Here is a 25,406-nt window from a genome sequence, read left to right as displayed (position 1 = left end):
TTAAGAAATCGGAAATAGCTAATAGTACTACTTCCGGTCACAGAATTTACTCAAAATTTGATAGAAACCAGAGAATTAGATCTTTTACTTATACGTGAAATTTCGTCTTTCTACCTGAAACAGTACTCAAGTTATAGGATTTAGAAAAACAAACGTAGAATAGCTTCCACTTCCCGTTATCGGAAATCGCTGAAAAGTTGATAAGAATTACAAATTTGATATAACATTATCCAATTGTATCAACCTAGATGTAATGGTTATCGTGTTCACAGACAGACACAAATACACACAAACACATACACACACACAAACATACGGACAAAATTGCAAAACTAAGTTTTTCCGACTCGATTTTAAAGCAAGATTACAATACTTCCTCTATACTTCGTATGCCAGATAGTAAAAAGGGTTCATTAGAGTATTGGGGGGGGGGGGATGTTGAAACAGTTGAAAGGATTATAGTAAAATTAAAGTCTACATGCTATCGATTTAAGATTAAACTTATCCAGTGGAGCAACCACACAATTCCCTGGTGCAACCACACCAACCACACAATTCCCTCGTTCAACCACATCAACCACACATTAACCTGGTCCAACCACAACAACCACACATTAATTTTGTGCATCCACACCAACCACACATTAATTTTGTGCATCCACACCAACCACACATCAACTTTGTGCAACCACACCAACCACTCGTTAACCTGGTGCTACCCACACCAACCACACAATTCCCTGGTGCTACCCACACGTACCACACATTAACCTGGTGCAACCACACCAACCACACATTAACCTGGTGCAACCACACCAACCACACATTAACCTGGTGCAACCACACCAACCACACATTAACCTGGTGCAACCACACCAACCACACATTAACCTGGTGCAACCACACCAACCACACATTAACCTGGTGCAACCACACCAACCACACATTAACCTGGTCCAACCACACCAACCACACATTTGCTTGATGCGACACCCACGGACCCCACATGTGCCTTGAATAACCGTTACTTTCCCCAAAACTTGGAGTTTATAGGTCGCTGCCGATTAGCAGCTTGATGCCGATATTTTATAAACTGAGGTTTTTGTTAATGCAACTAGAATACAGAATGATATTTAGCAACCATAAATCATCAATGGGTGTCTGCATTAAAAATACGTAAAAATATTTCTTTAGGTAAATTTTTATATTCTTCCGGTAATTAGACTATGACGATATTGAGGTGAATGGCGGGTTATCAGCTAAAGTATTTAAAAAAAAAAAAATATTATAGCATCATAAACACTTAGAAGCACATTGTGATAACTGCCCCCGTGGCCTAATGGATAAGGCATCGGCCTCCTAAGCCGGGGATTGCGGGTTCGAGTCCCGTCGGGGGTGTTTCTTTTTATTGTTTGGTATAAATGTATTTTAGCAAAGTGTATTTTGTACTTTCTTGTATACAGACTATTGGAGAAGTATTATAATCGGTGTGTATTATCTATATATATAATTCTCTTCTTCGAGCCGTTAGAAAACAAGCTGCAAGCGCTCTCCCTACCTCCCCACCCCTACATGGTTTTAGTGAGCTGTGTTCACTCTAAATGTTTACAAGCAGAGCCAACGATTTTAAACGTAGGGGGGGGGGGGGGGGGGGAGGAGGGGGGGGGGGGGGAGGAGGGGGGGAGGGAAGGAAGGGGGGGGGGGGTTATGGTCCTTAACGAGCTACTTATAGTGTTTTAAAGAAATATTTTCAGTGTCAGCGTTGGTACTGTCGAATTCACAAATTATGAATTATTGAAAATTAGAAACAACTAAATAGCGGCGTATGTTATGCCGCGGGCCGGCTCGTTAACAGATATTTTGACAGTTCTCGGATCCTTCATCTTCTACGTGATTAATTAAATTTATGTTGTAAGATTTAAACAACAAGTCTAACTTCGTGAACTGAGGTCTCAAAATCTGCGGGCGCCCCATATAGTTTTTCCTTGAGTGGGGTGTATAGGGGCCAAAGAAATCAAAAGAATTATTGAAAGCAAACAATCTCAAATGTGGTCTGACACGCATCAAAATTATACAAAAGACGACGGCTTTTACACTTTAACACGAAAACAACAACACAATATCTTCCGACTCAGAACAGGCCACAACAAACTGAAACAGTACCTTAGACACAGTGGTTGCTTCAAGATTCCAACCCAACCGGCATTTTGCAAATGTTTACATTGCATGTTGCTCTATTATTTGGACAAATCTTATCTTTGGAAAGGGCAGATATAAGTTGTTTGTGGCTTATTGTTGTTGGTGTATGGGTTCGTCTATTTTGGATAGTGTTGCTTTTTTTGTTAACGGATATTGAATATATAGAGGACAATAATATTTCTAATGTTTGAAGCGCACAAGCCCCCGTGGCCTAATGGATAAGGCATCGGCCTCCTAAGCCGGGGATTGCGGGTTCGAGTCCCGTCGGGGGTGTGAACGTTATTTTTTTTTACACAATAACTAAAAATGATTTTTTTTTTAGATTGCGGGTTCGAGTCCTGTCGGGATGTAATTTCTTTTGAATCCGTTACTTCACAATTAGTATTTTACTGTCTTTACCAGAATGTTGTTTACGATGATAATTTTTTTTTTAAATTTTGAAATTTCACTTAAAATTTATTATCATAGTGTTTTTTTCATTATCATAGTCTTTCTCCCATCCAACCAATCCCCCCCTCCCCTTAACAAATACACCTTCTCTCCCCACTCACTGCCCCCTCCCCTCCCCTGATCTTCCTACTTTTCGCACCCACTGATTGAAATGTAATGAGTTAATAATTACGCACAAAAAAAAAACTCGACCACTAACGAAACCAAAATGCCACCCCCACCCCCACCACCCCCGCGCCCCGTGTCCTCCCCTATGGCGGCACCGCCACACGCCCACCCTGACAGTCCTAATGTCCGCGAACTCAACGGTCCAAACGAGAGACTCCCAGCAGGATTTCAAAACGGACAAGTTGTCTCCCATCCGGCCGAGTAGCCTCCCCTCCACCCAAGTTCCCTCCCTTCCATCATGGCGGCGGTGCGCATGCGTCCTCGTTAGCTTACCCGACAACTCGTGAGTCGAAGCGCGCGTGCTCCCGACGCCTCCTGCCCGGAGCGCCCTCCCCGGGGGCGACTGATACGGGCGTTATCGTGTTCCCCGGGGGTGGTACCCGCGACTGTAGATTGATACGGTGTCTGGAGGCCCGTCCATCCCCGGGCTCCCCGGGTGTCGTTTATTAACGGGCGGGCGATTAGTTGTAAATAAGAGTATCTATAGACCCCCGGGCCGTCTCACTCACTCCATGCACGCGAGACGGGGTCAAAGGACAAGCAAATACAGCGGTTATTTCGTCCAGTGGGTTGGTCGTTCAGGGGGTAGTTCGTCCAGTGGGTTGTTGGTCCAGTGGATAGTTGGTCCGGTGGGTAGTTCGTCCAAAGGATAGTTCGTCCAGCTTCTAGTTCGTCTAGTGGATAGTTCGTCCAGTGGATAGTTGGTCCAGTGGATAGTTCGTTTAGTTCATAGTTCATCCTGTGGATTGTTCGTCCAGCCTCTAGTTCGTACACCGATAAATATTCCCGTAGCCAGTTTATCTAGTGCTGAATTTAACTAGCGGTCAATTTGTACAGATTTCAGCTTTTCCATTGATTAGTACTTCCATTGTAGCTTGTCTATATTTAGCGTATGTGTCCTTCACAAAATCCAACGGTGTATTCGTTGAGTGTTTTTATTTTATTTTTTATTTTATTTGTCTATTATCCTACAAGTATTATTTATTTTAAATTGTTGAAACCAGAGTACAAATTTATGTGAAAACCTTTTCAACCTTTATGTTTCGCATGGAACGGCGTGGTTGGCTGGTAGAGTGCTCGACCTCTAGCCCGAAGGTCTAGAGTTCGAATCTCGGTCAGTACTAGGACGTCCAAATTCCACTCAGCTCTGATGGGTACCTGACACGTTATGGAACGTAAAGGCGGCTGGACACCTTCGAGTGCCGAGGTCATGAAACTTATGGACTGTACTGTATCTCCACTATCTCATTTATTTTTCATATTTTAGATCCTCTATTTGCCAAGCATTGTTGAGTAACTTAAAATAAATCATCAATATTTTTTTACTTTATAAAAACATGATATTATTAGGCGAGAAATCGGATAGTTCTAGAACATTTTTTGTATTCCTGTTGATTTTCCTGGTCATTGCTAAAAAAATAAAAAAATAAAAAAAAATAATACCCTAGGACCTCCAGCTCTGTCCTCCAACCCAAAATATATTTATTACCCACAACCCCTCCCACCCTCCCACTCCCTACATTACTCCCACATGTGCCGGCGCAGACGCGGATAAACCCCCGCGTTTTTCCGTTCTGCCGGGCCCGGCTTTTTCTGCTTTTATTTTGAGTCGACAATTACTCTACGGTGTCGGCTCCGAAGCGAGTACGTCTTCGTTACCCGACGATTTATTCCATCATGGCCGCCCTCTCGGGAGCTCGGGTTTCTCCGAAGTGCGATTTCGCGCCGGCTTCGAGAGTTTTCCATAGTCTTCGATACGGCGCATAAATGAATATTAATAAGGCTTCTGGTCTTGTCGGCTGCCGGGGGCCGGCGCGGTCCGGTTCCGAGGTCCGTGGTGTAGGATGACGCGGTTGGCCGTCTCCGGTCGCCGTATCGCCAGTCAGGGTTCCAGATACCGGCAGAAATTTATGATTCCTACCCCGCGCCAATGACATTTTTTTTTTCAAGTGCTTCTTTTATTAGCCGGTTGCTGGCTCGTTTATTTGTGGGGTTTCCCGATAGATATCTGGTGGTTTTTCCCGATAGATAACTGATGGTTCTCTCGATAGATAGCTGTTGGGTTTTCCCGGTAGATCTCTGGTTGAGTTTTTCAGATAGATATTTGGTAGATATTCCTGATATGTTTTCCCGATAGATTTTTGGTGGGTTTCACCCATCGATATCTGATAGTTTCCCCGATAGATATCTAATGGTTATCCCGATAGATATCTGGTGGTTTTTGTCGATAGATTTCTGGTGGTTTTCCCGATAGATCTCTATTGGGTTTTCCCGATAGATATTTGATGAGTTTTCTAGGCCTTTGTCTTTTCCCGACAGTTTTCTCAATGGTTTTGAGGATTTTATTTTCTTGCCTAGATTTTACTAATTGGACACTATTTTTTAGTAACTTTCATTGAGAGTAGAGATATATTTATAGCATAAAAACTCCGATGGCTGCAGTAACTACCCATACATGTATAAGCCTCTGTGTGTTTTCCAGAAGCTGTGTTGTGGGCAAAAGGTGTCCACCTGTAAGGGTCATTTAAGATACCATGTAACCTACACTGTAAATTGTGATTGGCTATCCCAAAGTACACAAAAACAATCACAACCAGTGACATAGATTTATTTGACCGCACCACTTTGCGCACCGCCCAACACCAGTACAGATGTGTTGCTGACCACACAATGTAATAGAATGCACAACTATTTTGAAAAATATGTTTCTAACAAACATATGATATCAGCCCCCGTGGCCTAATGGATAAGGCATCGGCCTCCTAAGCCGGGGATTGCGGGTTCGAGTCCCGTCGGGGGTGTTAACGTTTTTTTACACAATAACTAGAAATATAATTTTTTTAGAATGTCATGTTATTGTTAGGGTTTCTTTCGAATATTCTCCTCCGGGGTTGGGGAGGGGGGGGACGCCTTGTTAAGGTATGTATTATTTAAATAAATTGCATACTTTTTTTAATTTCGTCCACGGTGGGTTGGGTGGGTGGGGAGAGGGGCGCTGTTACCCGGACAGATGCCTGAGACAAAAATTTATTATTAACATTTTTGGAAATCAGCGTGTTTAACTTGAAAACTGATTGTTAGAATTCGATTTAACATATATTGTATTACACTAAGAGGGACAATCTGCCCTTCTAATACTGTATATAACATTAAATGAATACGTTTCCATTGACCAGCACTTTTCAACTTTTCTAGTAACAAACAGTTTTGTACGTATTTCTGAGGGGGGAAATGGTGTAAGGGAAGTAATCAAGAAAATGAAATCCTTAACTCTTAGGCATTGTTAACTCCCTTTAAACATAAAAAAGCTACGGTAAGGAAAAAAAAGTGTTTTGGATCAAACTTTCCATTTAGGCATATGGCTATGTAGTCAGCATCATAATAAATCAACCTTCATTTCACGTTTTCACAAATAAATAGACTCAAAGGTTTCCACAGAACTTATGTTCTGATCAGACTCTTGTTCCGCGTCGTAGGATAAATAAGGGAAAGAACTCTGTCCGTCTTACGCGCGCAAAAATTATTTAAGTAGCACCTCTTGGTATGTAGGTATGTATGTGCTTCGACCCATCTTGGCAACGTCGTAGGGAGGGGGGGGGGGACTTTTGGGGGAGGGTGTGGGATGGGTTGGGGGGAGAATTGGTGACGATGTGTGATGGATGAAGGGTAAATTATGATGACACATATTTGAATAAACAGTAGATACTGAAAATTGTAATAAAAAATTCATCAGCTACTCCATGTCAACAGGGTCCATAAAACACCTTAGAGGCATTACCACAGACTTGAGTCAGCTTCATGATTGAAAGACAGTGACAGGGTTTCTTTCAGACATTTTCTCTAGGGCGGGAAGAGGCCACTTGAAACTCCCGGGGGGGGGGGGGGGGGAGACCATTTTAAAAAATGTCTGCATAAATTATGTTTTTTTCTATTTTTTCCAGGTGGCAGTTAAAGTATATTTTGTTTATTACATTTAAGTATATACTTGTTAAAGTATGTATTATATTTCCTACATAAATTATTTATATTGCCCCTTCCGGATAGATTTCTGATAGAAACTCTGATAATACAATTTTAAAAAGCCTTAGTAAAAGTCTGCTCAGACTAACTCAGTTGGATAAAACAAATACAAAAACTTCATAGGAATTAAAAACAAATTTATTGAAATATAAATCTGAATATTTAAGGCATAATTTAATTAGACATACTGATGGTATAACAATAGCAATACTTAGTCTATTGCACGTTCAATTAATGTATTGTCATGTAACGTTTTATTTCTCTTTTTTAAAGAAATATATAAGGATTTTTTAATACCTTTAAATTTATTATGTGCCAAACATTACCTGTAAAATCCATAAACTGACCAAAATGATACTGGTCTGATATCAAAGCAGACTTTTAGGGAATTTACAAGTTTTAAAACATAAGTAGTAATGTGATTTTAAAAACTATGACTGATGTTTTAAAAAAAATAAAATAGAACTGCTGTTGCTAAAATATGCGAACAGTAGCAAAAATAAAGCTGATATAAATATAAAAAGACAGTGAATCAATTCTTTGTTCCCATTTTTTACATTGGAAAATCTCCCTGCACAGCAAACCAAGCATTTTTTTAATCAAACAAAAGCAATTAAATTACATACATAAATTTGAGAGAGCCATCAAATATTCAAACACAAAAAAGAAAAGAGAACTTGATATAATTTTTTTTCCGTTCCAAAAGTGGATATAAAGAGATTTCTCTAAAGGTGGATTTAAACATATTACCTCATGGTAAAAAAATGGAAGAATAAAATGGTCATATACATTCAATGCTCGGATGGGCTGTCAGATGTCCAATTACTAGTTGGGTCCTATGGTCCCATTACTTCTGGGGTCCTATTGTCCCACTACTACTGGGGTCCAATTACTAGTTGGATCGTATGGACCCTCTACTACTGGGGGTTCCATTACTAGTTGGGTCCTATGGTCCCACTACTACTGGGGTCCTATTGTCCCACTACTACTGGGGTCCTATGGTCCCACTACTACTGGGGGTTCCATTACTAGTTGGGTCCTATGGTCCCACTACTACTGGGGTCCTATTGTCCCACTACTACTGACGGTTCCATTACTAGATGGGACAATTGGTCCCACTAGTTTGGCACTTGTTGTGCCACTATTAATGGTCTGCCTAGAGTTCTACCACATCCCATGAAAGAAAAAAAATTAAAGTTTGTATATATATACATGAAGAATATGTTAAAACATTAGACCTAATCTTTGAAATGTTGAACACATGTGGAAGGAAATAGATACATTCAGCCACCATAGGAACACACATGAAAAATCTTCAATACAACTTGTAGTTAAAAGGCACAGATATAAAATGCTGTATAACTAACAACAATAGCTTGGTATATATAGAAGATTTAAAATAAACTTTTTTTTTGTACATCACATAGAGAAATTGTAAATATAAAGCACATTCAAACAAGGCAATAGTAGCATCACATATAACAGTCAGTAACAGTTTAAAACAAATCTTGTGCTAAATTTAAAGCACTACTCTTATTTAGATACTATTTCTTTTTTAAACAAATTGAGAAAAATAAATAATGCATACAGTAACAAATAAATTAAAAAATGTAGGTATATAGCTATTCCAGGAATGTAAAGTAAAAAGTAATGTACTAAAACAACTAAAGTATTTTACCACAGTCAACTTCAACAAATTCATAAGTCAGTTAACAAATATAAAAATTGACAGCAAATTTTTTTTTTAAATCAGAAAAAATTAAACCCCATTATGCATAATCAAAATTATTTTTTTAAGATCATAAACAAAACCTAGTAGATAGAATAAATATGATTATTTTCACCACTGGATTACTTAAATGTTCTTTTCATACACATTTAAAATGTAAAAATAATAAGAACTCATGCAAGAAAGCATGATGACATTTCATAGCATAAAATCATTTACCAATGTTAGTAAATGATTTTTAAAAAATATATTAATATCTAAACAACATCCTAACTCAGATTAACTATATTATATTAATTTGATTATGATCTTGTAACAACATTGGTGTATGAACTATTTGGGTCACTTATATATTTGTATAATTTTATCACAAAGGCTGCAACAAAATATACAAAAACATAACAAAAAATGTTGACTAGCAAAAGAGTGAAATAAAAGTCAGCCAAAAAAAACACATTAATTTGAGCCCTTCAATACTGCATTCAATAAATTTTAAAAATATCACTCAGTACATTATTGCAACATCCATAAAATTTGATTTTAAAAATATCTAATCTCCATGTTTAACATCCATCATACAATTTAAAGTACTAAAAATTAACAGCTCACAATTTAAAGTACTAAAAACTAACAGCTGACAATTTAAAGTACTAAAAACTAACAGTTGACAATTTAAAGTACTAAAAACTAACAGCTGACAAATTTTACTGACAAAACAATTATGAAATTTAATATGCCAGATTCAAGTAACTTTAAACTTTGTTATGTGTATAGCTACAATTTGACCCTAGGACTGTTAAATAATAATTACACAACATATACCGTTCAATTAGGACTGCATTATATTGTTAAACCAAACACAAGATATTTTAAATAAATGAAAGGCTTTTGAAAGCCTTCTGATGGTGATATATACTGCTGACCATACATAACCATATAAAAATTAGTTTTTTGTAAAATAATGTATTATGAATAAGATATTAAAAATTAGTTTTTGTAAAACAATGTATTATGAATGAGATATTAAAAATTAGCTGAAGCTCTATCAATACCTCACATTTAAACACTCCAAAAGTTGAAAGTAAAATTCTATGTATCCCACAAATCCAGGTATAAAAATATTCAAATATAATTATGTTATTAAACATTATTTACATAAAAATTAAATGCATACAATTTTTTTATACTTGTTAAAATATATTTAAATTGTGCATTAATATTTTTTTTAAATAAATAAAATTTTAATTTGTAGTTTGTGGATTTTATTTGTGGAATTCAGTGCTAACAAGACAGGTAAATTACAGGTAAGAAACCTTACTGTGTGGCGTTAGATAGCAATGTGGGTGTAAGATTATTGAGAGAAATATTCCCATAGGTTGTTCCATTTACTCCAGTCAATTCACTCCAGTTTGTTGAGTTTATCCACACCATAGAATGGGATTTGGGGTTGTAAATTTCAGATATGGTGGAATAGACGTCGTAAAAAACAGCAAAGTTGAAGAAAAGTGGAATGATGAAGATGAGGTATTCAGAACATTTTGACATAGGCAGAGGAATTTCCAGGTCCCTGAAAGTTAAGATTTTATAAATAATTTGAGCCTAACTTTAATATGCTTAATTTTAAAAAGTTAAGTATCTTTCTGAACTAATGGTAGTTGGGCAGATAAAGCAGAGTTAACCTGTATCTAAGAACAAGGAATATGTGGGACCCATATTCACATTCCCTGACATGAGTCATGAACTTGCTAAAGTTAACAAAACAATGAATTTATATTCTGTGAATTTTAATAAGTAAAATTAATTTAATTAATTATATCACAAGACGGCTGAATGGTCAAGTTTATTTATAGTAACACTGCTGACAAGAAAAAACTCACTGATAATTCTGTCTTCTGGACCAAAGAAACATGAGGAAAATAAAAATACCAACTTCGGCATTCAGGGAAAATGAGACCAGCTTCTCCAGGATGTCAATAAATCCCTGTGAGAAAACAATGTTACAAAGTTACAAGTTACAAAATAATGTTACAAAGTTACAAGGTAATGTTACAAAGTTAAAAGATAATGTTACACAGTTACAAGATAATGTTACACAGTTACAAGATAATGTTACAAAGTTACAAGATAATATTGCAAAGTTACAAAATAATGTTACAAAGTTAGAATTAGTTACTTTATGAAGTCACACGGTAGAGTTATAAAACAGTTGCAAAACAAAGTAACAAAATAATTCTTAAAACTCAAACTTTTTAATCTAGTATAGCTACACACCTGTGGGTCTAGCTACACACCTGTGGGTCTAGTATAGCTACACACCTGTGGGTCTAGTATAGCTACACACCTGTGTCTAGTATAACTACACACCTGTGTCTAGTATAACTACACACCTGTGGGTCTAGTATAACTACTCACCTGTGTCTAGTATAACTACACACCTGTGGGTCTAGTATAGCTACACACCTGTGGGTCTAGTATAGCTACACACCTGTGGGTCTAGTATAGCTACACACCTGTGGGTCTAGTATAGCTACACACCTGTGGGTCTAGTATAGCTACACACCTGTGGGTCTAGTATAGCTACACACCTGTGTCTAGTATAACTACTCACCTGTGTCTAGTATAGCTACTCACCTGTGTCTAGTATAACTACACACCTGTGTCTAGTATAGCTACTCACCTGTGGGTCTAGTATAGCTACTCACCTGTGGGTCTAGTATAGCTACACACCTGTGGGTCTAGTATAGCTACACACCTGTGTCTAGTATAACTACTCACCTGTGTCTAGTATAGCTACTCACCTGTGTCTAGTATAACTACACACCTGTGTCTAGTATAGCTACTCACCTGTGGGTCTAGTATAGCTACACACCTGTGTCTAGTATAGCTACTCACCTGTGGGTCTAGTATAACTACACACCTGTGGGTCTAGCTACTCACCTGTGGGTCTAGTATAACTACACACCTGTGGGTCTAGTATAGCTACTCACCTGTGTCTAGTATAGCTACTCACCTGTGGGTCTAGTATAGCTACACACCTGTGTCTAGTATAGCTACTCACCTGTGGGTCTAGTATAACTACACACCTGTGTCTAGTATAACTACACACCTGTGGGTCTAGCTACTCACCTGTGGGTCTAGTATAACTACACACCTGTGTCTAGTATAACTACACACCTGTGGGTCTAGTATAACTACACACCTGTGTCTAGTATAACTACACACCTGTGGGTCTAGCTACTCACCTGTGGGTCTAGTATAACTACACACCTGTGTCTAGTATAACTACACACCTGTGGGTCTAGCTACTCACCTGTGGGTCTAGTTACACACCTGTGTCTAGTATAGCTACTCACCTGTGGGTCTAGTATAGCAACAACAAACACAACAACAAAAGCCAAGAAAGATAATCCAGTCTTTGCAAGCCTAAATATTGAAACAAGAAAACATAGCTACAAAAGGAGTTTTGGTAAAGTGGGAGAGAACCTATTGTTACATGGACAATGAAAGGGAAGTAATATGTTGTGATGGCATAAAAATGATGAATAGTTTTGTTTTAGATAAAAGTAGTGACAATAGTGACAAAATTCATAAATTGGTAGCAAAAATTATAAAGTTTACCAGAATGACAACAATGATTCTTATTATAAAGATTGTCTGGGTTTAATAGGCAACAATTGTTTAAGTAATTTTAAACTAGCCAGTTATAGCAACATACATGACAATGTGTCAAGCAAAAAAGAAAAAAAAAACATCCTTGGAATTATAAGCAATTAAAATAAAATTATTTGGTGGTTGTAACAAGATTTAGTTTTCTCCAGCAGAATTTAAATTTAGAATCTTTATCTTCTGAAGTTTATAAAAACAAAACAATTAGAGTTACCATTCTTTGGGCAGCTGTTTTTGTTTCTTGCTTCTATGACTTGTTATGTGTTGTTTCATAAAAAATGATTTCACCATTCCACTCACTGTAAGGGGAAAAACATCAGAAATTGTTACATAAAATTTGATACTGAGAAATAAAGGAAAGAGATATTTAACGATATTGAGCCTTTGACTTTAAATATTTTTTTTTACAGCCATGTTGATAAAACCCTGCATGTGATGCAACTAAAAACAAAATCTGATGTTGAAGTGTTGCATATGTGATTGTTGTGAACATGCTACTGTAAACATTAGAAAACTGTGGCACATAAGAAACTACTAGCTACCTTACTGTAAACACTAAAAATAACAACAAATATTTTTAATACAGTTGAGAAACATCAAGGATGTGGTATAGCAACATCCTTATGTGTGAGATTATTAAACTTGAGATGTGTGATGATGAAACCTTACGTGTATGATGCAACACGCTCCCAACTGTCAGGTACGAGACCGTAATGCTGACCATGATAAAAATCTCCACAAGGATGGCCACCCAGGCCAGGCTGGGGTGGTCTCTCTGTAACAGTTTGGTCAGGGGGAGGGTGGAGATCTCTCCCTTCATCTCTGCACTGTAAGACATAAGTTTTTTTATTTAGAAAACTTCTGCACTGTAAGACATAAGTTTTTTATTTAGAATATTTCTGCACTGAAAGACACAAGTTTTTTATTTGGAAAATTTCTGCATTGTAAGACACACAAGTTTTTCTTTTAGAAAAATAATTTCAGTTCTAAAATGCACAAATGTTTTTAATTTAAAAAATCCAGAATCAAAATGTAAAATAATTTTCAACAAAATATTTTCAAACAGAAATTATTGTATAAATATGTTTAGTTAGTTTGTAGTTTCACACTAAATTCAAATACTTAAACCATGTGTTTTAAAACATAAATAAAAAGAATGTTAACTTAAACAGTCAAAATAGTATAAAAAAGCACCGTTGTGACAACGTGAATATCAACAAAACTAACAACCTTTCTAATGATAAATCTCCCCTGCATATACTTGGAGCAGAGTGACCACTGGTAGTGTTGGAGAACATCTGCCCTTTTACGACTTGAGGCATACAAGCCATGACTATAGTCTGAGGGACAATTTCTAACACTGCCAAACACCTGAAATTATAAAGCTCAGATAAAAATATTTTTCAAAAAAAACTTTTTAATGTAACATTTTTTGTACCATAACACAACAAAACAAAACATTCATTTAAATTAATGATAAATAATATAAGAATATTTTTATATTACAATTATTGTTAAACTGATTACAACGATGTGTACAGTTACAAATAAGAATTAAAGAGCTTGGTAAATATACCTTGTGTATTACGTAGTCAAGTTTACATAAACATTTGTTTAAAAGGACAGGTTAATTACCATAAAATATTCAGGAAGACGCAGGTCCATAATCCAAGCAGTACAGCCAGACGATAATTAAAAATCTAAAAACACAAAAGCACAATTTGAGTGGCAAACACATTACATAAGTTAGTCTTGTATTGCAAGATAAATGGTCAAATAATTACATTAGGTAGTCTAGTATTGCAAAATAAATGGTCAACTAATTAAATAATTCAGTATTTAAAAGTTGAAACAATCTACACATCATCTACAATGTGGGTTTACAAGGTGAATGGCCAACAAATTACATAATCAAGTTTTGCCGTACATATTAATTAAATAGCCAACAAGTAATATAAATCGAGTTTGGCCATACAAATTAAATGGCCAACAACTTACACAATCAAGTTTGGCCGTACAAGGTTAATAGCCAACAAATTATAAAAGGCAGTACTGAACTACAAGTTGAAACAATAATCTCCACATCACTACATTAAAATGTTGAAACACAAGTTTACCTGTTTTTTCTTAAATGTGACTTTTTCAAAAGTGTATGGCATTATGTTGCAGACACCCCCTGCACGGAAATGAAAATTTTTAAGAAAGTTCTAATAATATGGAACACCATTATTCATCAAACAGATTAATCTAAACACACATTAAAGTAAAAAATTCAATCTTGCCCTATCAGCCTACTTTCATAACATCTAAGAGTTTAATTAAACTTACAAAAAAAACGATGAAAAAAAAAGGTTAGCTAATAAAAATCTGAAGTGAGAACAGCACAAACCTAATGCTACCGTCCCCATCAAGAAAGGTGCACCTAGGTAAGAAAAATCATTGCTAATTGTTCTGGCAACTTGTAGTCCCACATAAAATGTTACTCCAGCCTGTAAAAGACATGCACAGATCTTAAAGTTAAAAAAACAAACAAAGTAGGCTTATTTATTTACATTGCTAAACACTGAATACAAGATTGTATGATTACATTGATTACTGTAAAGAAATACAACCTATAGAAATGTATTCTAGTCATAAATAAAATAAGCTATCAGTCTTTGTTATACAAACACAATGTGTGTGAATTTACTGGGCCCAGTTGCAGTGAGCTTAGAAAATAAAACAAAATGTTTGGACTTAGATGAAGCCCTAGGAATTAAAACAAAATGTTTGGACTAATATGGAGCCCTAGGAAATTAAACAAAATGTTTGGAGTTATATGGAGCCCTATGAAATAAAACAAAATGTTTGGACTTATATTAAGCCCTAGGAATTAAAACAAAATGTTTGGACTAATATGGAGCCCTAGGAAATTAAACAAAATGTTTGGACTTAAACGTGTTTCAAAATCTGTTTAATTAAAGTAATCTTTCTACTTAAAAAGTGTCCTTTTAAAATAAAATGTGTACTTAGTACCCAGCAGCAGGGAGCCATTGAGAAAAGTGTACTTACAGTCCCCAACAAGAAATGTGTACTTACAGTCCCCAACAAGAAATGTGTACTTAGTCAACAACAGGGAGCCCTTGAGAAATGTGTACTTACAGTCCCCAACAAGAAATGTGTACTTACAGTCCCTGACAAGAAATGTGTACTTACAGCCCCTAACAAGAAATGTGTACTTACAGTCCCCAACAAGAAATATGTACTTACAGTCCCCAACAAGAAATGTGTACTTACAGTCCCCAACAAGAAATGTGTACCTACAGTCCCCAACAAGAAATGTGTACTTACAGTCCCCAACAAGAAATGTGTACTTACAGTCCCCAATAAGAAATGTGTGCTTAACGCCCCCAACAAGAAATGTAGAAATGTGTACTTACAGTCCCCAACAAGAAATGTGTACTTACAGTCCCCAACAAGAAATGTGTACCTACAGTCCCCAATAAGAAATGTGTGCTTAACGCCCCCAACAAGAAATGTGTACTTACAGTCCCCAACAAAAAATGTGTACTTACAGTCCCCTACAAGAAATGTGTACTTACAGTCCCCAGCAACAGGGAGCCCTTGAGAAATGTGAGGATTGAAATCACTGGCTGAATCAGCTGGAGGCCAAACAGGATGACCAGGGTCAACACCCAGACAAAGACAGGAATCACATAAATATGTCTGGGGAATTACAGGAATCACATAAATATGTCTGCAGGATTACAGGAATCACATAAATATGTCTGGGGAATTACAGGAATCACATAAATATGTCTGCAGGATTACAGGAATCACATAAATATGTCTGGGGAATTACAGGAATCACATAAATATGTCTGCAGAATTACAGGAATCACATAAATATGTCTGAGGAATTACAGGAATCACATAAATATGTCTGAGGAATTACAGGAATCACATAAATATGTCTGCAGAATTACAGGAATCACATAAATATGTCTGAGGAATTACAGGAATCACATAAATATGTCTGAGGAATTACAGGAATCACATAAATATGTCTGGGGAATTACAGGAATCACATAAATATGTCTGCGGAATTACAGGAATCACATAAATATGTCTGCGGAATTACAGGAATCACATAAATATGTCTGCGGAATTACAGAAATCACATAAATATGTCTGCGGAATTACAGGAATCACATAAATATGTCTGCGGAATTACAGGAATCACATAAATATGTCTGGGGAATTACAGGAATCACATAAATATGTCTGCGGAATTACAGGAATCACATAAATATGTCTGTGGAATTACAGGAATCACATAAATATGTCTGCGGAATTACAGGAATCACATAAAAATGTCTGCGGAATTACAGGAATCACATAAATATGTCTGGAGAATTACAGGAATCACATAAATATGTCTGGGGAATTACAGGAATCACATAAATATGTCTGGGGAATTACAGGAATCACATTATTATGTCTGAGGAATTACAGAAATCACATAAATGTCTGTGGAATTACATGAATCACATAAATATGTCTGTAGAATTAGAGGAATCATATAAACATGTCTGGGGAATTACAGAAATTACATAAATGTGTCTGGGGAATTACAAGAATCAGATAAATATTCCTGGGGACTACAGGATTCACATAAATGTTTGAAATTAATATACCTGGAGAAATTACAGGAATTTGGGGAACTTCTGTAGAATAACATAACTGGTGTCACCAGAAAGTTGGGAGAGTGTAATAAAACAAATATCTGAGTGGAAAATATTTTCACAGAATGGTTACAATCTGAGGCGAGATCCTGACTTTTGTCAACATGAATGGAACCTGGAGCTAATTTAACTGACAAGCCCTAACTTAATATCAAAGTTGTGCAAGTTGTGATCAAGGAAGTAGAGGACATTGTACCACAAAGCAACATGATAAGTGTTTGATTTAACTTTGAAAAACTTACTCAATGCCAATCAACTGTGCGTAAGCTTCACTTCCTGCCAGTGCGTAAGATATGAGGAGAGCAATGCTGAAAGACAATAACAACAATTAATTCTCACAAAAACAGATTTATAATCCTTTATGTTTTAACATATTTGATGTAAAATGAAGGTAGAGAAAGAGGGTAATAGTAACTCACAATTGAAGAATAATGAGGACATCAAATGTCTGCTGAAGTCCACAGGTGAGGAAGAGTTTGCCCAGCATGTGAAGGTTGGGGGACTGGACCAGAGGCACCTCACGAATGTGCTGCATCTTGCCTCGCATTATGGCGCCTGTGAATTGAACTGAAATTGGTTGTCTTGTCAAATTAAAATCAGCTGAAAGTTAATTGAACAAATTTTTCATTTAGATTTGATTATGTAAAGAGCTAGGTAAAACTTGATTAAGTATATAGCTGGTATGGCTAAACAAATATGCATTGTTGATATTGCTAAATTAGCTGGAGAGCTAACACATTTGCTATCTTCATTTAAATAGCTGTATAATATTACAAAAATAACTACACAAACCACTTTTGTCTTTATTTAATAGTATCTAAAACAACTCAGCTCTTTACATTAATTTAAAATAATACAACCATTATAATTATAATATGTTAACATTTGGACATATTTAATATTTTTAATTTTTAAATATAAAACTTTACATAACTGATTTTGATATGTCATAGTTTTTATTGGGCTTTTATATATTTTCTGAATGACTGATGTCTTATAATGTGTATATATTACTGCAGGAAGTTGGTTTTGAGCTTCATCTCTGCACCAATCAAAACCTAGCACAATACAAATGTTATCATTGACAAATAGTCTAAAGCTTGAAACAATAAAACCTACCATTTGATTGCCCATCATCGTCATCATCATCGGAGTCTATACAAAACTCCTCCTCTATCACAGTGTTTAGAGGGATGGATTCTTCCTAGAGAAACCAAAACAAGATCATTTTTACCTGATTTTACCTGATGGATCTCTAAACATTACACTAATAAAGATTTGTGTAAAACACCACTAAGACTGGTTAGCTAAAGTCAGCATCACATTACATAGCTAAAGGCTTGTGTAAAACACCACTAAGACTGGTTAGCTAAAGTCAACATCACATTACATAGCTAAAGGCTTGTGTAAAACACCACTAAGATCAAGTCTGAGATCACTTACCCCCTTGCGCTGGTATTGGGCGGCCATGGCCCTCTGTAGGACATCAGTGAAGAAATAAATGAGCAGCGACTGAAGTGTACGAAAGTTTACATGTACTAAAGTTTACATCAACTTCAGACAAAGATTTATAACAGAACAACTGACTTAAGTGTACGAAAATTCTCATGTACTAAAGTTTACTTCAATTTCAGTCAAAAATGTATGGCAGAACAACTGACTTAAGTGTACAAATCCAAAACAATACTTTGTTCATTATATATTTGCATAGCCACACTCAAGGCTAAAAACTGTACCATTACTCAATGTTTGATTTGCATTACAAATATTTGTATTAGTATTTGTAGTTATTTGTATTCGCTAATACATGAGCTAGATACCCCTAACGACACCTGTAATTACATGTGTATGTTTACCTGAACAACAGCATCTGTAAGAAAGCTGATGAGAAATGGGTAGAACCCAGCCTGAGTTAGTTTTACTGGCAAACCTGGAAAAATAGTTTAGCTAATTAAAAACATGAATCTTAAAGGACTGCACTCAATCAACTATTAAACAAAAACAGCATTTAAATATGCTAGATCTAAGTAAACAAGCACATCCAAGTAATAAAACAAAGACAACAAAGTATAAACAGATTTCACCTAGTATCAATCTGTCTAACACAATCTAATTAACAAAAGTTTAAACAAAAGTCTTAATAACATAATAATTATTAATCCTACTTTGGATAGTGATAGGGAGTGTTTTACAGAGATTATTGGAGTAGATTATCATAGGAGAAGAGTCAAATGGGAGTAGAGTATCATGAGACTACAATAGGTATCATGGAAGTATATAATGCAATTACAAGAGTTAAGCACAGGTGATCAAATGGTCAACTAAAAGAGAAAATTTTGATACAAAAAAATATTTACCTAATATCCCAGTTCCCAGTATAGTTGCTATGGTGACAAAATCTGAAAAAAAAATTATTTGTATTAGAATAATATTAGGGAAGGATTGATCCCCCATCTATGAACAAGTTCTAAAATGGTACAGTACAGTGACAAGTATGATGCAATGATTAAAGCAGTATTAGAATAATAGGGAGGGACTAATCCAGCTGCTGTAGCCTTCACCGCAACAATTTGAGATGCAAATTTTATGCAGATCAAAATATAGATTCTGCAAGGTTAACATCTGTTGTTAATTATATGTTAACAACATAATTTTTACATTTAATTAAGCATGTTTAGATGTTGATTATTAATTATCATTTTTTGTTAAATTGCTAATTTTGTGTTTTTAGGGGAGAGCACTATCATGGACTGGGAAGATAAGTCAGAATCCTCCATGTAGTAGAGAGTGATGCCTGCCATTTTAAACTTCATTATTGCTTAAAAAGACTAAACAATTAAAAACTACATTTGTTTACATTTAATGTGATAAAAATTTCCCTTATCAAAATAAATCAATAACCTAGAAATTGCTTGATTTTTTTTTTAAAATGTGTTTATTATTAAATGGCTATGATGATAAAACTCTATGCCTTTGTAAGGCTAGGCTAACTTTTACTCAGGTAGCTGTGACCCAGTTTCCAGTTAATGAAAAACTGACACTGGCCCATCTGAATACATGACGTCAATCTAAGGAAAAGATAGTGTGATGCTGGACAGGCAATTTTACAGGAAACAGGTGTAGCCATGACAACTACAATTTGCTCTAGAAATTTTATAAGAATAATGTCAGCAGCTGACTTAGAAACACTGTTATGTTTGCAAGCACCAAATTTAGCATCACCTAAAACAGATTGTAATAACTTTAAGTTACTTAGATTTGCTAAGTTCTTTGATGTACCTTCACAGAATTTCTAAAAAATATATTATCCCTATGTTTGTTTTTCTAAACATTTTAAAATTTGCTCTGTGGCAGGTATTGTGTTCTAGATATGTGTACAGTACATGTTGCAGGTATTGTGTTCTGGATACGTGTACACTACATGTTGCGTGTTCTAGATAGGTGTACAGTACATGTTGCAGGTTTTGTGTTCTGGATACGTGTACAGTACATGTTGCAGGTATTGTGTTCTAGATATGTGTACACTACATGTTGCAGGTATTGTGTTCTAGATATGTGTACACTACATGTTGCGTGTTCTAGATAGGTGTACAGTACATGTTGCAGGTTTTGTGTTCTGGATACGTGTACAGTACATGTTGCAGGTATTGTGTTCTAGATATGTGTACAGGACATGTTGCAGGTTTTGTGTTCTAGATATGTGTACAGTACATGTTGCAGGTTTTGTGTTCTAGATATGTGTACAGGACATGTTGCAGGTTTTGTGTTCTAGATATGTGTACAGTACATGTTGCGTGTTCTAGATATGTGTACAGTACATGTTGCAGGTTGCATGTTCTAGATATGTGTACAGTACATGTTGCAGGTTGCATGTTCTAGATATGTGTACAGTACATGTTGCAGGTTGCATGTTCTAGATATGTGTACAGTACATGTTGCAGGTTGCATGTTCTAGATATATGTACAGTACATGTTACAGGTTTTGTGTTCTAGATATGTGTACAGTATATGTTGCATGTTCTAGATATATGTACAGTACATGTTGCAGGTTGCATGTTCTTGATATGTGTACAGTACATGTTGCAGGTTGCATGTTCTAGATATATGTACAGTACATGTTGCTAGTGTATTATGACCTCAAGTGATTTGTTTAATTCTTATGATTTCCTATAATATACAATTTAAAAATCACAAACTTTTTGAAACACCAAACTGTATCATGGTGTGTGTGTGTGACTAGATCTAATGCACTGGGCTTCAGCCCTGACCTTTAATATGAAAAACATAACACACTCATCATCTAATATTAATATTGTTTGTCTCGTCTGAACGCCCTGACATCCAAATAATGAGAGCAAACTTGAACCAAGTACTTTGGGGGTGCATGGGGGGAAGCTAGATGGAGGATATCCTTTCACTTGAACCTGAGGGTGCTCAAGTGCCATAGTGTAATATCAGCTGTTAGTGTGCAATGCCAGGTTTAATCCAGGGGCCAGCAAAACTCTGTATTTTGGTTGGTTTTATTAAAATACACTTGTAAATAATTTGTCCATAATTTTAATGTGAGGTTACTAAAACAAAGTGGTTATTCAGATTATATTCAGATAACAACAAAGTAGGAAATAAGTTTAGTCCATAGTTACACATTATGTATAGGGGCCTACCTTTTATGTTGTGACTCTTTTCTTGTGGATTCACTAGTATTTTGATTAATATGTATTAACTAGAACCCTAATTCTAACACAAATAATTCCACACAATATCTTGGTAGACGATATCTAAATAAAAAATAACTAAATATTATCCAATCAAAACATGTTGGTGTTGCCGAGTGAAGAGCATGATGACCAATCCCTAAGTTTCAGGTTCAGAAGTTTGTCCTTGTTATTTCTTTTCTGTGCAAAAGCAAATGGCTTGGATCTGTACAGCCAATTTGGACTAATCTGATCCATAGGGTTCAAGAATCAGCTTGATCCAAATGGCTAGGGCAGACTTTACACACCCAGGTTTATTTAACTTTAGCATAGCCACCCCTCACTAATCCTTATTTTAAAATCAGCACCCAGGCTCCCCACACTCCCTTTGACTGCAACTGCACTGACATTTTATGTGTAAACCACTCAACAGTTAAATTCTTTTTTTGACACAGAATGTCAATATCTTTCAATGTTGTTAGCTTATTAGTAAAGTTTCTCTAAAGACCTAGTGATCCATAGGGCAGATGAAGTAGAGGTCACCTTTCTTAACCTCAGCCACCTTTCCCCAAAGTCAGGTACTCATAACAGCTGGGTGGACTCAAGAGATGTCCTAGTCACAAGTCTGTCCGAACCAAGATCCAAACTTAAGACCTTTCGGCTAGCAGCCAAATGCTCTACCATTTGACCACGCAATCCCACCAGTTTATTACTAATTACATACATGGTAATTATGTGAAAACACCAGCATCTAAAAATTCTTAGTATGTTTTTTTTGCCACCTTTTATTTTTGAAATGTAGCCAAGCCAATCTGTTTTGCATGGCTCTCTAGCTCTCAAGTACCAAAAACTATAATTTGAAGCAGCTCCACACAAAAAAAGTTACAATATAAATATGCAGGTATCAGTAAAATTATTGAAATAAGTAGACCCAACTATTAACTATTACTAACTTACACACCATTTAAATTATTTTAAAATGATTCCATTTCATTATTAATAATATTATTGACACAATATTGTGGCTTTATATGGGACACTGAGGTACTACTGTGTAACTTATTTTTTTAACTAAACTATGTAGGCCTATATGTTCTAACTTCTAGTCTGGCTAGTCTACTTTAACTAGTTACTAGACGTCTACAGTATCTAAAGTTTATATAAATACTAGAAGCTAGCTGTGTGTAGTGTACTAGAGGCGTAGCGAGGGAGGGGCGGGGTGCGGACCGCATTGGGTGACACTGGGGGGGGGGGGGGGGGGTGACACCATGGCAAAAAATTTAAAAAAATGTACAGAAGAAAAATGCTTTTGGCCAGTTCCATTAAGGATTAATTAAAGTAAAATAGTTTTTTAGTACAAACTGACAATTATTACACGTCTGTGTGAGTGACACCATGACGTAACCGCTTTAACCTTAGAGAAACAATGCTACATGCAACTGTTTTATTAACAGACTATAGGCCCTAGATTATAATTGTTACCATTAAGTTTGCAGTGATTAAAGCTTATGCACATACATGTACCACAGTGTACTCCTACTGTCACTGACACTGTGTAACTTGTATTTAGGCCACTCTACTAATAATAAATAATTAGATTATTAGGCCTATAGTATAGTATCAGTAATTGGTTATGCTTATTACTAATTAATTAGGCCTAAACTAATATAAATTATAAACTAATACTCTATTTTTAATAACCGTCTTTTTACACTCTTTGTTAATACTAATAACTAATTTAGGTAATCTATCGTTTTAGGTACGTAAAATCGCCAGCGACTAGTAATGTGAAAAACAGGTAACTCCTTACATTTTAATAATTATTTCACATTTTGAGGAGGATTTATGTTTTGAAAAATACAAAAATGTTTCCTTGTTTCATTTATGTACCTGTTTTTAAACAATTGAATTAAAACTTTTCACTAATAAATAAACACCAGCGATGTTTCCAACAGATGCAACCATGCTAATTTACTATAACAGCCATCTTGTTAAAGGCGGAAGTCACTCTATTTTACAAATGGCTGCTGTTTATATAGCAAATCTTGCTTGCAGACACTGCTGTTTAAAGTTAATTTCTGGCCTATACTATATTGATATAATTATATTAAAATTATATTTAGCCATTGATTTAGGTTTATTATTCATTTATCTATAATATTAGACACAAACATATCACAATATACTTCTATTACAGCCTTGATAATGAGGTAACGTTTTCGTACATTAATAGCCACGGGAGATTTTACGTACCCAAAACGATAGATTACCCTAATTTAATACTAAATACTAGGCCTAATAGTTTTAATTTTTAATAGAGTTTAATAATTAATAATTAAGTAGAGACTCAAAGAGTATTACTATATTACTGTAGAGTATTACTAAATTACTATTTTACTAGACTAGGCCCTAGGCCGACTGAGTCCCTGACTCACTCACACTGACAATGGACTGGCTACAAAATACACAGTTACAATACAGTACAGTTGAGTACAGTACAGTTTTGAGTACACACTACAGTTGTCAGTACTTACATGCCTGTAAATTTACGACAAAGTCGGGTTTGTTACACTTTGCCTTAGACATGGCAACCATGATGATTTTATATAGAATCTAGATAGATCTATATCTAGATCTAATTTATTTATTAATCAAGAGAAACATCCGACACATAGCATAGCGTATCATATGGATCTGGATTGGATTGTTGTTAGGCTAATCTGTACTGAGCTATAATATTATGACTTTTCTATTTTTATTTTATAACCCAAATTGAGCTCTTCAAGAGAGGGAACTCTAATATAGTCTAAGAAATTAAACTGTATAAGTTATCGTTCATGTCCATGGGATTTGTTGGAATAAAATTCAAACGACATCGTAAAATAAAAATAATAATAATTTTAGAGAATTCATAAAAGCAAAAATAACCAGATCCTCTCCTTAAAATGACCTCACACCTCTGCCTATATCATCAGCCCTCAAAATTGTTTTTAAAGCATTGATTTCTTTCTAAAATATTGTTTGTACTTGTTCAACATTGAGTAAAATTTATTCATTAATTTCTATCATAATTTACAAAAACAGCTTTGTAAAACGAGAAATAAAGGGCTAAATTAAATCTAAAGCATTTCTTTTTGAAACGCAAAAATGTGTCGTCACACTTTCTGAAACTCGGCTCCTTGTCACCAATCATCCGAAAATTCTATTCAATTTTGGAGATGATGTCGTTTATACAGGGGCGTAGCGAGGGGGGGGGGGGGCGGGAGGTGCGGACCGCACCGGGTGACACCATTTAGGGAGGGGTGCAAATCGAAAACTTTGGGGGGGGGGGGGGGTGCAAATCGAAAACTTGAGGGGGGGGGGTGCAAATCAAAAGTTTGAGGGGGGGGGTGCAAATCGAAAACTTGAAAGTTTGTCCCCCCCCCCCCCCTCAAGTCGCTACGCCTCTGGGGGGTGACACCATTAAGTGCCGCACCGGGTGACACCCGACCTCGCTACGCCACTGCGTTTATATTCGATCCTTTAGTCAAATAAATTAATATTCATGTATCCTTGACTGATATCACGAATACCATTTTAGCGTACTTGTTAAATCTTAATTTAAAAATGTATCATATGCCTGTTGTCTATAAATGAAAGTAGTATGTGTGTTTTGTCTTTGGGAATTTTATGGATTATTGCTCCGTTTATCTCAGAAGCGTAGTGACCCACTCCGACAGTTGAGTGCGTTTGGGCGCCCCGAGTTTCCCTGCGGTT

The 25,406-nt window shown here is 35.9% G+C and overlaps 1 protein-coding gene and 3 non-coding genes across 5 annotated transcripts; 3 read left to right on the top strand and 1 right to left on the bottom strand.

The window, feature by feature from the left end:
• Window positions 1-1,325: 1,325 nt before the first annotated feature.
• Window positions 1,326-1,398, top strand: Trnar-ccu (transfer RNA arginine (anticodon CCU)). The gene has a single exon. It is a non-coding gene; the product is annotated as a tRNA-Arg (tRNA).
• Window positions 1,399-2,399: 1,001 nt separating this feature from the next.
• Window positions 2,400-2,472, top strand: Trnar-ccu (transfer RNA arginine (anticodon CCU)). Its single transcript has one exon. It is a non-coding gene; the product is annotated as a tRNA-Arg (tRNA).
• A 3,073-nt stretch (window positions 2,473-5,545) lies between these two features.
• On the top strand, window positions 5,546-5,618 carry Trnar-ccu (transfer RNA arginine (anticodon CCU)). The gene has a single exon. It is a non-coding gene; the product is annotated as a tRNA-Arg (tRNA).
• Window positions 5,619-6,978: 1,360 nt separating this feature from the next.
• LOC131931145 (uncharacterized) lies at window positions 6,979-24,354 on the bottom strand. 2 transcript variants are annotated; one of them, XM_059287846.1, is made up of 17 exons: window positions 24,185-24,354; window positions 19,314-19,355; window positions 18,813-18,886; window positions 18,400-18,468; window positions 18,076-18,160; window positions 17,376-17,523; window positions 17,199-17,264; window positions 15,814-15,937; window positions 14,622-14,721; window positions 14,350-14,408; window positions 13,868-13,932; window positions 13,463-13,603; window positions 12,902-13,059; window positions 12,447-12,531; window positions 11,920-11,989; window positions 10,444-10,547; window positions 6,979-10,133 (listed from the first exon to the last, which is right to left on the bottom strand). In XM_059287846.1, exons 1-17 carry the CDS (start codon window positions 24,243-24,245, stop codon window positions 9,881-9,883), a joined length of 1,704 nt encoding a protein of 567 aa, XP_059143829.1. In that variant the 5' UTR covers window positions 24,246-24,354; the 3' UTR covers window positions 6,979-9,880. The 2 variants fall into 2 exon arrangements, with proteins under 2 accessions (XP_059143829.1, XP_059143831.1); XM_059287848.1 differs by having other exon boundaries at window positions 17,376-17,511.
• Window positions 24,355-25,406: the final 1,052 nt, after the last annotated feature.

The sequence above is a fragment of the Physella acuta genome, unplaced genomic scaffold, assembly GCF_028476545.2.
Source record: "Physella acuta isolate Inbredline_101_S28 unplaced genomic scaffold, ASM2847654v3 ptg001899l, whole genome shotgun sequence".
NCBI lineage: Eukaryota > Metazoa > Mollusca > Gastropoda > Physidae > Physella > Physella acuta.
This window is presented reverse-complemented; position numbering and strand designations above follow the sequence as displayed.